Genomic DNA, 15721 nt, shown 5'->3' with positions numbered 1-15721 from the left:
CCCTATACCGAGTGGCTACGCCGCGCTACGATCTGCAGAGAACTGACGATGGGTGGAGGAACTGGCAGTTGAACCGAAACCTGAGTAAATGTAACACACTGTGTACAAACAAGCGAAGAAATTTGATACTGTTTATTACACTATTTGCAATAATCGCAGGAAACTGTAACAACCGCACAACACCTGGGAATAACGGCCCGCTTCGACCTAAAGGGAAATGAAAAGCAGAGCCTTACAAAATACAAGTTCTACCGATTCTTAAGTAACACTCATCAGTCTGAGACCTTTATCATGGGCTAATAGAAGTACAAGAACGATCCAAAGAGGAGCGGAGCCTTTCGTCATAAGGTCATTTAGTAAACGGGAGAGTGTAACGGAGTTGCCCAAAAAACTGCAGGTGTAGGCGCTACAAGACAGCCGTTGTGTATCAAGTTGAAATTGCGAGAGGGTGTATTTCAGGAAGAGTCTGGAATCATATTATTTCCAGAAATTAAAGGTTGTGCGACAGGTGAAGCGGGAAGGTCGTGTTGGTGGTGGGGATTATGATAGTAGCACCCGAAGTATCCCACACTCCACCACACGTCGTAAGATGGCTTGAGGAGAACAGATGTAGACAGAAAAGTTTCGAATTCTGTTCAGTGAACTAGATGAGTAATGAGAAATCGAACGTACTTCATGTGCTATGTAGATCTGCGAATTGCGACACTCGTTGGTAGCGTAGTACAAATTTATCTCTGGCTACTATTTTATAATATTAAATGAGTCCTGAATATAAAGTACTATGGAAGTTTTATTAAATCGTCAGCTTAAAATACTTTGGTGTTACACTGTGTAATCTCTTGGTATGACTTAACTTACCTCATTTCACATTACATACTTTACAAAGTTGGAATATCATCAAACAGTGATAGTTTTTGGACTGTATAATACCTGTGTGGTAATGAAACATATCAATGTATAAATATTAAATATATTGCACCACTACCGTTAAAGTATAGTAACGATTTATATTACTCTCTACGAATTCTTTTTGTCTCCTTCTCTTCGGTGAAGGAGACGACACCGGGAAGTGAATGAAAGCAACGGAAGACTGTTCCATAATTGGTACTCCATTATTAAATATCCACCATGTCGCCACTACGATGCGACGTGGTTAACATTACCACAATGCGCCGTATTCAACATTACCGTAAGACAAGCAATATATTTAAATGCAACTACTTACTCGGAGTAAAGTTATGGACCGAGAAAAATAAAAACAGTTTGAAAAGTTATTTTGTGTCTTCTGTGTGATATTAACACAAAAGTATCCTCTGTTCCCAGAACCATATCTACGGACAACCAACGAAATATTTTATTTTTGTAGTATTCTTAGTTCGAATTCAAAGGTTACGCGGTACATTACTATATAATTTATGTGGGACAACTAAAATAGATAAAGTAGCAAATGAATCCAAAAACAATAAAACACAACAAAAATATAATGAATAATGGATGATTTAATATTATTATCCATTCGTCGAATGTGAGGTTGATGATGCTATGCTTCATCGTCAATAATTGCTAGCATTCAATCGCTTTAATATAAAAAACACATTTCGAGAGGCAATGTCATGATCAGCTTGTCGACACCCACACTAAAAACTTTAAAAATATTTGAAGTATGCAATTTGCTGTATGTCATATAATATAATGGAGAACGTTTTGCACCTTATACGCATAGGAAGTAAAATGGCAAAATCAAACAAAGTACAAAATTCAACAAGGTTTCATGATATTATCCATAAACAAGTCTTGTTATGCAACAAACGTACCAAAATTTATCAAACGTCTATTACAGATAACCTGATGACGGCTGTATAGCGGAAACAAGCCTAAAGGTCAAATAAAAAATACCCATAGCAGCGTAACTGGTTTTACAAAATTTAGTTTGTTTTGACAGAAGCGGACGATTTTAACGTATGGCGAGGATGCATTGTCCAACGTGTTTTTGTTTTATGAGTCCTTGGAATGTGTTGTTAGAGTTTTTAGGGCGTTAATCAAAGGAGCTGAGTGTGTGACGGTGCGAACGTTGTCTTCTGGAATGTGTTATTCGGCAGCGCTACTTTAATGATTCAATCGTTTTCAAAGTGCTACATTTTTCGAAATATTACATGTACAGATGTGAATGATGCGTGAATAGGGCCGTTAACTCACCGAGTTTGCTTTGGGCCGACTGTTGACAAAATAGCGACAAGCTTTTGTATGTTGGAACAAGCGGGTGCTTATCTTTTATGGCAGTGTAGTATGCATTCAGAAGAAGTTATGGAGAAGAATAGCCATGTAAGAGGAGGATTGGTCTTTGATATCGACAATTTAGGGACACTGGTTGTGTCCATAAACAGAGAAGTTCCGGTATAGAATGTGTCATGTGCATCCGTGGAGAGGGCGAGGAAAAAGTTTTGTAGGCAGTGCAAAAAGTCTCGAATTTGGAAGACCGCATTCAACAAATTGTAACGTTTTGCGGCGGCGGTTGCATTTCAAACTGTGCGGCCTGCAGCTCTTACAACAATTAAAATCGGAAGACATAGTTGGTTCCTTCAATTTTTCCACCACAACGTAGGTAGTACTTGACGATTAACATTTCGCCTCGATGGTGATATTCAGTGAAGAGGTTACCTTCCTTTTACCTGTAAAGTTTAATTGCCACAATGTAAGAGCATGGGGAAAGAAAAATCATCTTGAAATTTCGGCGCCGGAACAAAATTCGCCGAAGGCTAATGTTTACTGCGCAATGTGACAGACGAACTTGTACGGGCCATTTTTCTTCTGTGAGAAGACTTGGAAGGGTACCTCTTACCATGATATGTTGCAGTTGTGCTTGTTTCCAAAACTGACGCTGATTCCCAGATTTCCATCCTCCAACTGGTCGGGGCACCCCCTCACTGGAGCACCGATGTTCGTTGCGTCCTAAACGATGTACTTCCACATTGCTCTATTGAGCATACTAAAGAAGACGATGTGCCTCTGTTGCCTTGTCCTCCTAGGGTCGCCTAACCTAGCGCCTTGCGACTTTTTCGTTCAGGGTTACATTAAGGATTCTGTTTACGTACCCTCACAGCCAAGTACACAGGAAAAGATCAGATGTCCCAGCGCGTTAATAGAATGTTGCTACACGAAGTACGAAACGAACCTCAATACCGCAAGGAAATATGTCTTGTGTCCAGAGGGTGTAATGTTATGCGTGTCTCACTACTTTTTTTAAACTAATTTGTGCCTGATTTTATTCTGAGAAGCTCAGTAATGTATGTTAATGCCGTAAATGTAAATGTGATTCAAAAAGTACTTGAAGTAAAGTGAAGCGCAGCTGGACAGCAAGAAACTCTTTAGCGCAGAATCCCCGCAACAAAACTAGTTGTGAATCGTTGAGTATGGACTCTAAAAAAATGACTTATTAAAAAGAAAGAGGACTGTTGATCTGTATCTTGTGGAAAGTGGGCGTGTTGCTAGGCACCGGCTCAGAAAATGAAAATTGATATTTTAGTGATAAAACCGAGTGAAGTATTTGTAAGAGTTGCCAAATAATTATGTATACAAATTTTCTGGAAGTGAAGAATAGAAATATCTCGTTTTTGGAAAAGGAGGTGAACTTCATTGTCGTCACCGTCTATAAATCGACAGAATTGTAAGTGTACAAAGTTCACTAAAATACAGGAAAAGAAATGAATTCTCTGTAGTTTTCATTCAATAAGTAACAACCTCTCATAATTTCTTAGTTACAGTAATTGGATTATGTTCTTGTACAACAATATGGTGCTGACCTCCACTGACCAATTTTGATGTAGCAGGGCGTGTAGTATGAAAGAAGTTCGTGTGCCAAGCAATCTCCTTTTCCCAGGAAAAGCAGATTTCTGTTCGATCTTATTTACTTACAACATTGGTCTGAAATGGTATGAAAAGCTACGAAAACTTTGGCTCAAAGCTATCCGCAATACGGCCAAGTAACTAACAGAGTCGTATTTTAAAATTTAAAGGACAATAACTTCCTCCAAATTATAATACGTCACCAACTGGTACAGAAGCTGATCATTCAAGGAGACAGCAACCAAAATTCAGGTACCAGTTACGAATTATAGTAAAAATCTCAATCAAAAATCAGTCGCTGGCCGCGGTGGCCGAGCGGTTCTAGGCCCTACAATCTGGAACCGCGCGACCGCAGGTTCGAATCCTGCCTCGGGCATGGATGTGTGTGATGTCCTTAGGTTAGTTAGGTTTAAGTAGTTCTAAGTTCTAGGAGACTGATGACCACAGCAGTTGAGTCCCATAGTGCTCAGAGCCATTTCAACCAAAAATCAATCTCTTGCTCCAAAAACATATACAGGGTGTTACAAAAAGGTACGGCCAAACTTTCAGCAAACATTCCTCACACACAAAGAAAGAAAATATGTTATGTGGACATGTGTCCGGAAACGCTTACTTTCCATGTTAGAGCTCATTTTATTACTGCTCTTCAAATCACATTAATCATGGAATGGAAACACACAGCAACAGAACGTACCAGCGTGACTTCAAACACTTTGTTACAGGAAATGTTCAAAATGTCCTCCGTTGGCGAGGATACATGCATCCACCCTCCGTCGCATGGAATCCATGGTGCCCTGATGCAGCCCTGGAGAATGGCGTATTGTATCACAGCCGTCCACAATACGAGCACGAAGAGTCTCTAAATTTGGTACCGGGGTTGTGTAGAAAAGAGCTTTCAAATGCCCCCATAAATGAAATTCAAGAGGGTTGAGGTCAGGAGAGCGTGGAGGCCATGGAATTGGTCCGCCTCTACCAATCCATCGGTCACCGAATCTGTTATTGAGAAGCGTACGAACACTTCGACTGAAATGTGCAGGAGCTCCATCGCGCATGAACCACATGTTGTGTCGTTCTTGTAAAGGCACATGTTCTAGCAGTACAGGTAGAGTATCCCGTATGAAATCATGAGAACGTGCTCCATTGAGCGTAGGTGGACGAAACTAAAATGAGCTCTAACATGGAAATTAAGCGTTTCCGGACACATTTGCACAGAACATCTTTTCTTTATTTGTGTGTGAGGAATGTTTGCTGAAAGTTTGGCCGTACCTTTTTCTAACACCCTGTATAAATATTCATATTATTAAGATAAAAGTCATTTTATACTGCATGACAGTTTCTTTTATGAACTGTGAGGTTTCCAAGGGTCACTCACAGAACATTTGTAGAGTGCAAAAGGCGATCTCGGTGATTATACGGTTCTATTCATGCATCAGTCATATTTTTATGTGTAGTACTAAAGCTAAAATCAAGCTCTGAAAGCGAATGATTCATTTAAAGAAGCCTTGTGTCATGTGAAATAGAGTTAAAGTTAAAAAATACTGCTGAACGTGAATGGTCTTAGTCGCGAAAGGGTACGCCCATTAAGCGGAATGTATGAAGCTGAGGTGCGTCTCGGCGAGACACGGCGGGAGACTCACCCTTGTGCTCTGGGCGCGCCGTGGCGGCAGCCAGCAGCAGCAGCAGCAGCAGGACGGCGGTCCTCGGAGTGCAGGAGGTGGCCATGGCGCGGTCAGCCGTGGACTGGCGATGGCCGGCACCGCCCCGCGCTTTATACCCGCAGCCGCGGCTGCTACCTGGAACGCGCTCTGACGCCCAGGCCGCCTCCACTCACTGGAAGGGCTCTACGTGGCCACAGGTCAAGAAAACCATCCCACAGCGAGCGCCTACCGTATACTGATTTCCCTTGCACTCTACTCTGTTCGAGAAATTTCTGTCAGCGATTTTCTCCTCCGAGATTGGAAAACTGCGCAGGTCACACCAGTGTTTAAGAAGGGTAGTAGGAGTAATCCATCGAACTACAGACCTATATCATTAACGTCGGTTTGCAGTAGGGTTTTGGAGCATATACTGTATTCAAACATTATGCATCACCTCGAAGGGAAAGATCTATTGAAAACAAGAGAAACAATATAAATATTACAATTTAAGGTTTTTAAGTATTAATATAGTGAAAGTGAAGAAGAATCGGAAGATACGTTGAATGAAATAATCTAAGGATTAGTATCATATATGGTATACGCAGTAAACTTAACACCAAAATGATAACCTCGAAGCAGAGTAAGTAAAGGACTTTCGTTAACTCGGAAGCAAACACGTCACAGGCGAAGTACGGGTAACATAAAAATGCAAACAGGGAATTCCTGGCCAACATCGACCTTCAACATCTGCATGACTACTCTGCAACTCACATTTAAGTGCTTCGCAGAGGGTTCATCGAACCACAATCATACTATCTCTCTACTATTCCACTCCCGAACAGCGAGCGGGAAAAACGAACACCTAACCCTTTCTCTTCGAGCTCTGATTTCTCTTATTTTATTTTGATGATCATTCCTACCTATGTAGGTTGGGCTCAACAAAATATTTTCGCATTCGGAAGAGAAAGTTGGTGACTGAAATTTCGTAAAAAGGTCTCGCCGCGACGAAAAACGTCTATGCTGTAATGACTTCCATCCCAACTCGTGTATCATATCTGCCACACTATCTCCCTTATAACGTGATAATACAAAACGAGCTGCCCTTTTTTGCACCCTTTCGATGTCCTCCGTCAATCCCACCTGGTAAGGATCCCACACCGCGCAGCAATATTCTAACAGAGGACGAACGACTGTAGTGTAAGCTGTCTCTTTAGTGGACTTGTTGCATCTTCTAAGTGTCCTGCCAATGAAACGCAACCTTTGGCTCGCCTTCCCCACAATATTATCTATGTGGTCTTTCCAACTGAAGTTATTCGTAATTTTAACACCCAAGTACTTAGTTGAATTGACAGCCTTGAGAATTGTACTATTTATCGAGTAATCGAATTCCAACGGATTTCTTTTGGAACTCATGTGGATCATCTCACACTTTTCGTTATTTAGCGTCAACTGTCACCCGACACACCATACAGCAATCTTTTCTAAATCGCTTTGCAACTGATACTGGTCTTCGGATGACCTTACTAGACGGTAAATTACAGCATCATCTGCGAACAATCTAAGAGAACTGCTCAGATTGTCACACAGGTCATTTATATAGATCAGGAACAGCAGAGGTCCCAGGACGCTTCCCTGGGGAACACCTGATATCACTTCAGTTTTACTCGATGATTTGCCGTCTATTACTACGAAGTGCGACCTTCCTGACAGGAAATCACGAATCCAGTCGCACAACTGAGACGATACCCCATAGCTCCGCAGCTTGATTAGAAGTCGCTTATGAGGAAATCTAGAAATGCGGAATCAACTTGAGATCCCCTGTCGATAGCAGCCATTACTTCGTGCGAATAAAGAGCTAGCTGCGTTGGACAAGAGCGATGTTTTCTGAAGCCATGCTGATTACGTGTCAATAGATCGTTCCCTTCGAGGTGATTCATAATGTTTGAATACAGTATATGCTCCAAAACCCTACTGAAAACCGACGTCAATGACATAGGTCTGTAGTTAAATGGATTACTCCTACTACCCTTCTTGAACACTGGTGCGACCTGCGCAATTTTCCAATCTGTAGGCACAGATCTACCGGTGAGCGTGCGGTTGTATATGAGTGCTAAGTAGGGAGCTATAGTATCAGCGTAATCTGAAAGGAACCTAATCGGTATACAATCTGGACCTGAAGACTTGCCCGTATCAAGCGATTTGAGTTGCTTCGCAACCCCTAAGGTATCTACTTCTAAGAAACTCATGCTAGCAGATGTTCGTGTTTCAAGTTCTGGAATATTCCATTCGTCTTCCCTGGTGAAGGAATTTCGGAAAACTGCGTTCAATAACTCCGCTTTAGCGGCACAGTCGTCGATAACAGTACCATCGGCACTGCGCAGCGAAGGTATTGACTGCGTCTTGCCGCTTGTGTACTTTACATACGACCAGAATTTCTTCGGATTTTCTACCAAATTTCGAGACAATGTTTCGTTGTGCAACCTATTAAAGGCATCTCGCATTGAAGTACGTGCCAAATTTCGCGCGTCTGTAAATTTTAGCCCATCTTCGGGATTTCGCGTTCTTCTGAACTTCGCATGCTTTTTCCGTTGCCTCTGCAACAGCGTTCGGACCTTTTTTGTGTACCACGGGGGATCCGTTCCATCTCTTACCAATTTATGAGGTATGAATATCTCAATTGCTGTTGCTACTATATCTTTGAATTTGAGCCACATCTCGTCTACATTCGCATAGTCAGTTCGGAAGGAATGGAAATTGTCTTTTAGGAAGGCTTCTAGTGACACTTTATCCGCTTTTTTAAATAAAATTATTTTGCGTTGGTTTCTGATGGATTTGGAAGAAATGGTACTGAGCCTAGCTACAACAACCTTGTGATCACTAATCCCTGTATCAGTCATGATGCTCTCTATCAGCTCTGGATTGTTTGTGGCTAAGAGGTCAAGTGTGTTTTCGCAACCATTTACAATTCGCGTGGGTTCGCGGACTAACCTTATTGTGAGGAAGAAATTTCTGAGGTGTATGTTTGGAGCACAGCGCTATATAGTAGAGAATCATGGACTGTGGGAAAACTGGAAAAGAGGAGAAAAATCAAATGACTCTGAGCACTATGTGACTTAACATCTGAGGTCATCAGTCCCATAGAGCTTTAAATCTAACTACACTAAGGACATAACACACAACCATGCCCGAGGCAGGATTCGAACCTGCGACCGTAGCGGTCGCGCGGCTCCAGACTGTAGTGCCTAGAACCGCTCGTCCACTCCGGCCGGCAATAGAGGAGACTTGATGCGTTTGAGATGAGATGTGGTAGAAGTACGTTGAAATGTAGAGGGACTGATAAGATAGGAGATGAGAGGGTTTTCTCCAGAATCGGCGAAGAAATGAATGTACAGTATGTAATCACTGATAAGAAGAAATTACAGGATAATATTACGTTTGTTGAAAAGTGAAGGAATTACTTTCACGGAAGTGGATGCCTATGTAAGGGGACAAACTGAAGGGGAAGACAGAGATCAGAATACATCCAACAAGTAACTGAGGTTGTAGGGTGTTAAGTTTCGCATTCTGAGACGAAGAGGTTGGCAAATGAATGGAATTATTGGTGGGCCGCATCAAATCTGTCCGAAGACTGATGACTCGCAAAAGAAAAAATGTAGTACCCCAGTAATTTCCTATGTTTCTTTTTCCAAAATCATCCTTTCCAATGTTATCTTTGTTACGTAAAAGATTCTAACCATAAACTGAGAGAATAGCAACGTGATTATCACTTAGTCGTTTACAAAAGAAAGACCAAAGCGACAATAAACCGCAGAACGCGTTTGATCACAACTATTTACTTCGCCGCTGCCTCATCGCTTCACGAAAGACTAACGTAACTGCTGTTATACAATTTCATCACATACCTAGTTTCTTTGTGCTGATATTGTGTAACACGTAGAGAAATGTCCACAGTTAATATTGAAAGAAAGTAGAAAAGTGACAACGCTATTATGAACGTTGAAGGCCAGTTCAGTATTGCACGTTAACGAAAATGAATACGAAGGAATTCAGTGGTGAATTTAACACCTTTTGCTGCAAAGACCTTATTGGCACGCAGTTGAAGGCGAACCGACATCTTTGCTTTCCGTGTCTCTGTCAATCACTTTGTTGTTCTGATCCAAGTGTACTTGGAATATTACGAAAAAAACAATGACCACTCTATACTTAGTTCATACCAAGCGATCAAGATCGTTTTTTTTTATTACTTTTAGTGTAGAGGAAAGAAATGAAATGTTTAATGAGTGCTAAAAGGAACTCGTTAAATTTCGGTTACACGATAAATCAGTCTAATCTAAAACCCGAAAATTCAAGTAAATACCTAGGTATTACAATTACAAACAACTTAAATTGGAAGGACACACATAAAATGTTCTGGGGAAGGATAACCAAAGACTGCCTCTTATTGTCAGGGCACACTAGAAAATGTAACAGATCTACTAATGAGACTGCGTGCACTACCCTTGCCCGTCCTCTTTTAAAATACTGCTACGCGATGTGGGATCCTTACCAGGTAGGACTGACGGAGTACATCGAAAAAGTTCAAAGAAAGGCAGCACGTTTTGTATTATCACGAAATATGGGAGAGAGTGTCACAGAAATGATACAGGATTTGGGCTGGACATCATTAAAAGAAAGGCGTTTTTCGTTGCGACGAAATCTTCTCACGAAATTCCAATCACCACCTTTCTCCTCCGAATGTGAAAATATTTTGCTGGCACCTACCTATACAGGGAGATACGATCACTACAATAAAATAAGGAAAACCAGAGCTTGTACGGAAAGACATAGGTGTTCACTCTTTCCGCGCGCTATACGAGATTGGAATAATAGAGAATTGTGAAGGTGGTGCAAGAACCCTATGCCAGGCACTTGAATATGATTTGCAGAGTATCCATGTAGATGTAGATGTAGCTAGGACGGAAAGATTTAGGAATTCATTCTTGCCACGTGGAACGATCGAGTAGTTTTGTGAATGATACATTCAACTTTTGACCGTAAAATTATTTATTTGTGCAACCCATTAATACAATTTCGGCCGTGTGATCATAACCATATGAAAATAATTATGCTTCAGTACATGTCAAAATCTAAAAATCATGTAGCATATACGAGGCACGTCATCATCACATCCGTAAGTTGGGCCTTTAATTTTAGCTGCTGTTGTTAACATCTTTTGCATGAATCATATCAAATCATTATTCGTGTACACTATGCATCAAGTCATTTTTCAAAATTGCACCTGACTGTGACTCCCAGTTACAAGAATTTAATGGGTCGACAAATAGGCTGAAAGTGGCTGTACGAACCCTCTGCCTGGCACTTAAGGATACGGGGTTCTTACAAATGGTGGAAAAATCGAATTTTTTATGCTTTTATTAAATTCTATAGTATTTCCTGATTAGATTGATGTATACATTGTAGGGTTTCAAATCAAAAATGACCTATAGATACCAAATTTTAAAGTTACAGTCATGTACGCCGCCACGCCCCCTTTATTTCTGTTACAGAACCCACTATTATTTCGAAAAGAACTGTGAACTTTCTGTTTCCAGCGATTATACGTATCATACATTGTATACGTCGGTAACAGTGTAGGTTTCTAGTGTCTGTAAATGATTATCTTTGCTACTAATTACTTTTGTTTCGCTGAAGCAGTTTGTCCGCCTGTTACTGAATGTTTGTTGCTCAAGTACTACGAATATTTGTGGAAGTACATATCCTTTAGTGTGCAATAAATACGAACTATGCCACGAATCAAGAAATTCAATAAAAGGTAATTCCGTGGTAACCAGTTCACAAACAAACCAAGCCACACTGTTAAAAGTAACTGGAAATAACTTAACAACAATGTAGCAGGAAAGGTTTAGCGTCAAAATTAGTTGTTCTGCGTAGATCGTGCACTAGATCTACCTCGAAAATGACTTCGAACATTGTGCATAATTCATATGGAGTGAATTTGAAGATACTGTACGGTTCAAATGGCTCTGAGCACTATGGGGCTCAACTGCTGTGGTCATCATTCCCCTAGAACTTAGAACTACTTAAACCTAACTAACCTAAGGACATCACACACATCCATGCCCGAGGCAGGATTCGAACCTGCGACCGTAGCAGTCGCACGGTTCCGGACTGCGTGCCTAGAACCGCGAGACCACCGCGCCCGGCGATACTGTATGCAATGCGTGCAATAGGAAAAGGAGAAAAGGCTGCTCAAACGGTTTCTAGTTTGATGGACCGACCTTGTCCTCCCAGTAGATTCGGCAAGTAGATAAAAATACTTTTAGGTTCCTTGACGGCTGTGTCTAAAGCATTTATGAAACGCGCAGTAGAAGAAGCTGTAAATATTAGAGGAACCAGGGACATTGCTGTTGCACTTGATGGGACGGGGCAAAGTCGAGGACAATGGTGTTGTAAATGCTACTTCTCTGGAGAATGGAAAAATTGTTGATATTGAGTGCTTATCTAAGTACTGCCACACCGGCCGTGCTAACACCAAAGGACACATTGAACATCAATGTCCTAAGAATTATGATGGTTACAGTGGAGGTATGGAGTGTGATGTAGCTTTACAAATATTTCAGTGGTTGGTGCCCGTTTATAACGTTAGATATACGAAGTACCTAGGCCATGGCTTTCAATAAAATTAATGAGTTCAATGTTTATGGTGATACCTTGGTAACAAAACTTGAGTGTTGTGGACAGGTACAAAACAGTATGGGTGCTAGACTGAGGGAGCTCGAAGAGAATGAAAGGAAAGTTGCGATCTGATGGAAAATTTGTCTGCCCGAGGCAGATTGACAGAAACTGAAACAGACCTTCTTCAGGGTTGTTAGGGACTGGCCATTAGACGAACTGCACCTCCGAATGATGTTACAGCAATGCGATAAGCTGTATGTGCCATCTGCTTTCACAAATTGTCCACAGATGACCACCCTGTTCACGGACTTTGCCCTAAAGGATTAGATTCTTGGTGTGGTTACCAAAAAGCAAAAGAAAGTGGTCAAATATACCATCATAAGCATTCTCTTCCTGAGACTGTTACGAATAAAATAAAACCAAATTTTAGAGAGCTGAGTGACCCTGTTTTGCTTAGTAAATGGCTTCATGGGGGCACTCAGAATACAAATGAAAGGTTGCACGTCCCGAGAAATTTAGGCATAAAATGTGGCTCCAATATGGAAGTTCAATTGCTTCTGTGTAACAGACAACAGCTGCATGAAGCTGAAAGATTCCCCCTTCAAGTTAGCAAAGAAGCGAGAAGTGCTAAAAGGAATGCCAAGAGGAAGCTTGAAGAAATGCTGCAGGATGAAGGCTACGTTTCAGGAAAGTTCTGAGGCACAGTTTAATTGGACTCGTATCTTCATTCGCAATTTCCCACAAGTTGTAGTTTTCAGGATACAGATACAAATATTTCCTAAAATTTATAAAGCATTGCTCTAATTTTTCTGTACCTTTTAATAGTCCATACTTATGTAGTAGACATAAGCTTTATTGCAGAATCAACTAAATTATAGAAAAAATAACATTTTATGAGGAAAAAAATTATAAAAAGTAAAATGTAAGAGCTGGGAAACACTGAGGGGATTTGCATTTCGCGGAATATCTGCGCAGATACTGAGGAGCAAAAGAGCATCAAATGGCGGAATGGGCGTCGAGACTAGAACTTACAATCACCTATAAATATCAGCGCGAGACCAACAGTATTTCAGTCTGGTTGGAGTGTAGGCAGCGAGTACACAAAACAGCACAAATCGGAGCACCTGTAGAAGATCGAGTGGGTCAGTCGTCAAAATATTTTGCAAAAATGGAGACAACTCGGCTGTTCACCCGAGTTCACTCCGGGAAAACCTGAGAAATTTCTTTTAATATGTCCAGCTTGCCTACACATAACTTTTTGAAGAAAGCATTGAGTACTTTTTTATACGCAAGAGACATTAAAGAGAAGACTTATGTATGCCAATAATTACCTAATTATTTTCGTGTTTGTGTTTTTGATGTCAGTGGGAGGAATTTTGAATCTCGGTGGCGGCACACGGCATACTTTGTGACAGACACTGTCACTAGCAGACGAGAGATTGCGACAAAGTTTGAAAATAAGGTCACCCGTTGTGAGGATGGGCACATTACGAATTTCCCTTCCGTTGTAGGGCAAACCCTAGCAGTTACATCTACATCTCATCTACGTGATTACTCTGCCATTCGCAATAAAGTGCGTGGCAGAGGGTTAAATGAACCACCTTCAAGCTGTCTCTCTACCGTTCCACTCTCGAACGGCACGCGGGAAAAACGAGCACTTAAATTTTTCTGTGTGAGTCCTGATTTCTCTTATTTTATCGTGATGATAATTTCCCCCTATGTAGGTGGGTAGCAAAAGAATGTTTTCGGAATCAGAAGAGAAAACTGGTGATTGAAATTTCATGAGAAGATCCCGTCACAACGAAAATCGCCTTTATTTTAATGATTGCCACTCCAATTCATGTATCACGTCTGTAACACTATCTCCCCTATTTCGTGATAATACAAAACGGATAGAGAGTCCCACGATATTATGTCTGTCCCGGCGCTATTCGTCTTAACCCTGCTTCTTCTTCTTCTTCTCTCTCTCTCTTTCTCTCTCTATCTCTCTATCCCCTACTCTCTCTCCGCTTTTACAGCCCTTCTCTCCAAATCGCACTTCAATGCTTGGCAGTGTATTGAAGCAGCATTTTCAGACAATTTCTCGATTTTCCAGTCGAGAAGAGTAGCTCTAAGCACTATGGGACATAACATCTGAGGTCATTAGTCCCCTAAAACTTAGAACTACTTAAACCTAACTAACCTAAGGACATCACACATATCCACGCCCGAGGCAGGATTGGAACCTGCGACCCTAGCAGCAGCGCGTTTTCGGACTGAAGCGCCTAGAACCTCTCGGCGCAGCGGCCGTCTCTAGAAGAGTGGGTGGGAATAATTTACACATAAGCCTCCCCTTGACAGGTCTGATTTCTCTGATTTTATTACGCTGTTCATTTATGTCTCTGTAGGTGGAACTCGACAAAATATTTTCGCATTCGGAGGAGAAAGTTGGCCAGTATACAGCGCCCCAATAAGCGCCTTTTTTTCTTTTTGTTTTAAATAAAAGATTGCCGTTCCTACTAGATTATCACAGCTGTAACACACTTATCTTCTATTTTCTGATAATGCAAAACGAGCTGCCCGTCTAAGAAATCCGTCAATGCTATTCGGTAAAGATCGAATACCGCGTAGCAGTTCTCTCAAAGACTATGGAAAAGCGCAGTATATATGTTGCATCTTCTAAATCTTCCGGCAATAAACCGCAGTGTTTGACTCGCTGTCTCCACATTACTTTCTACATGATGAATCTAATGTAAGATGATCATCTACCTTTGACGTTTTGCCGAAAATGCATGTTCAAAGCCGATGGTAGGTACAACATATCGTCTGAAATTAGTACTGAATGCTTTGCTCGAAAATTATTTTGAGGAATTATTTCACGAGCACACTCGAAATGTAAATGGTTATGGAAATATAATTGGCATCTTTGTAACAAATAAGGCTGAGCAAATAGGGAGCATCATGACGGATGCTGAGATTAGTGACTGTAAGGTTGTTGCAGTATGACTGAATAACGTAACATCCAAATCCACCAAAATTAAACGCAAAATACACCTGTTTAAGAAATCGGATAAAAATTCGCTTGACGCCTTCCTAAAAGAAAGTCTCCACTCCTTCCAAACAGACTATATAAGCGTAAGCCAGCCGTGGCTTCCATTCAGAGAAAAAGCATCGACAGCAGTTAACAAACATAAACCAAATAATTTAATAGGAGATGTTACTAATCCTAAAGGGTACATTAAACAGGTGAGAGCCATGTTGTGGAAGCCACGTAAAAAGCATGCCAAATTTTAAAGCTTTGGCGAAGTTTCACTGAAGCTCGAAATTTATCGTCGTCTTCCATGCGAGATGCTTCTGGTAGTTTCCACAGTGAAAGTGTGTCTCGAAATCTGTTAAACCATCCAAGAAATTCTGCTCGCATGTGAAAATATACCAGTGGAAAGGCACAGTCAAAACCTTCGGTGCGCTTTAGCAACCGTAATATTACCGTTTACAGAGCCACTAAAGCAAGAGTTACTAAACACGGTTTTCCGAAATTCCTTCAACAGAAAAGAAGAAATAAACGTTCAAGAATTATATGTTCCAAA

The 15721-nt window shown here is 41.1% G+C and overlaps 1 protein-coding gene across 7 annotated transcripts in view; it reads right to left on the bottom strand.

The window, feature by feature from the left end:
- LOC126346425 (uncharacterized) overlaps positions 1-15721 on the bottom strand; it is an 80928-nt gene that overhangs the window by 23579 nt on the left and 41628 nt on the right. Inside the window, exon 1 of one of the 7 annotated variants that reach the window (XM_050002185.1) lies at positions 5481-5582. The exons of 5 other annotated variants lie outside the window; for them this stretch is intronic. In XM_050002185.1, coding sequence (XP_049858142.1) covers positions 5481-5565 — 85 coding nt within the window. In that variant the 5' untranslated portion in view covers positions 5566-5582. Of the gene's footprint in view, positions 1-5480; positions 5583-15721 lie in introns of those variants that run through there. One more of the 7 variants, XM_050002193.1, reaches the window with a different exon arrangement.

The sequence above is a fragment of the Schistocerca gregaria genome, chromosome 1 (assembly GCF_023897955.1).
Source record: "Schistocerca gregaria isolate iqSchGreg1 chromosome 1, iqSchGreg1.2, whole genome shotgun sequence".
NCBI classification, from domain to species: Eukaryota; Metazoa; Arthropoda; class Insecta; order Orthoptera; family Acrididae; genus Schistocerca; species Schistocerca gregaria.
Note: the sequence above shows the minus strand (reverse complement) of the source record. Positions and strands in the feature narration are given on the sequence as shown.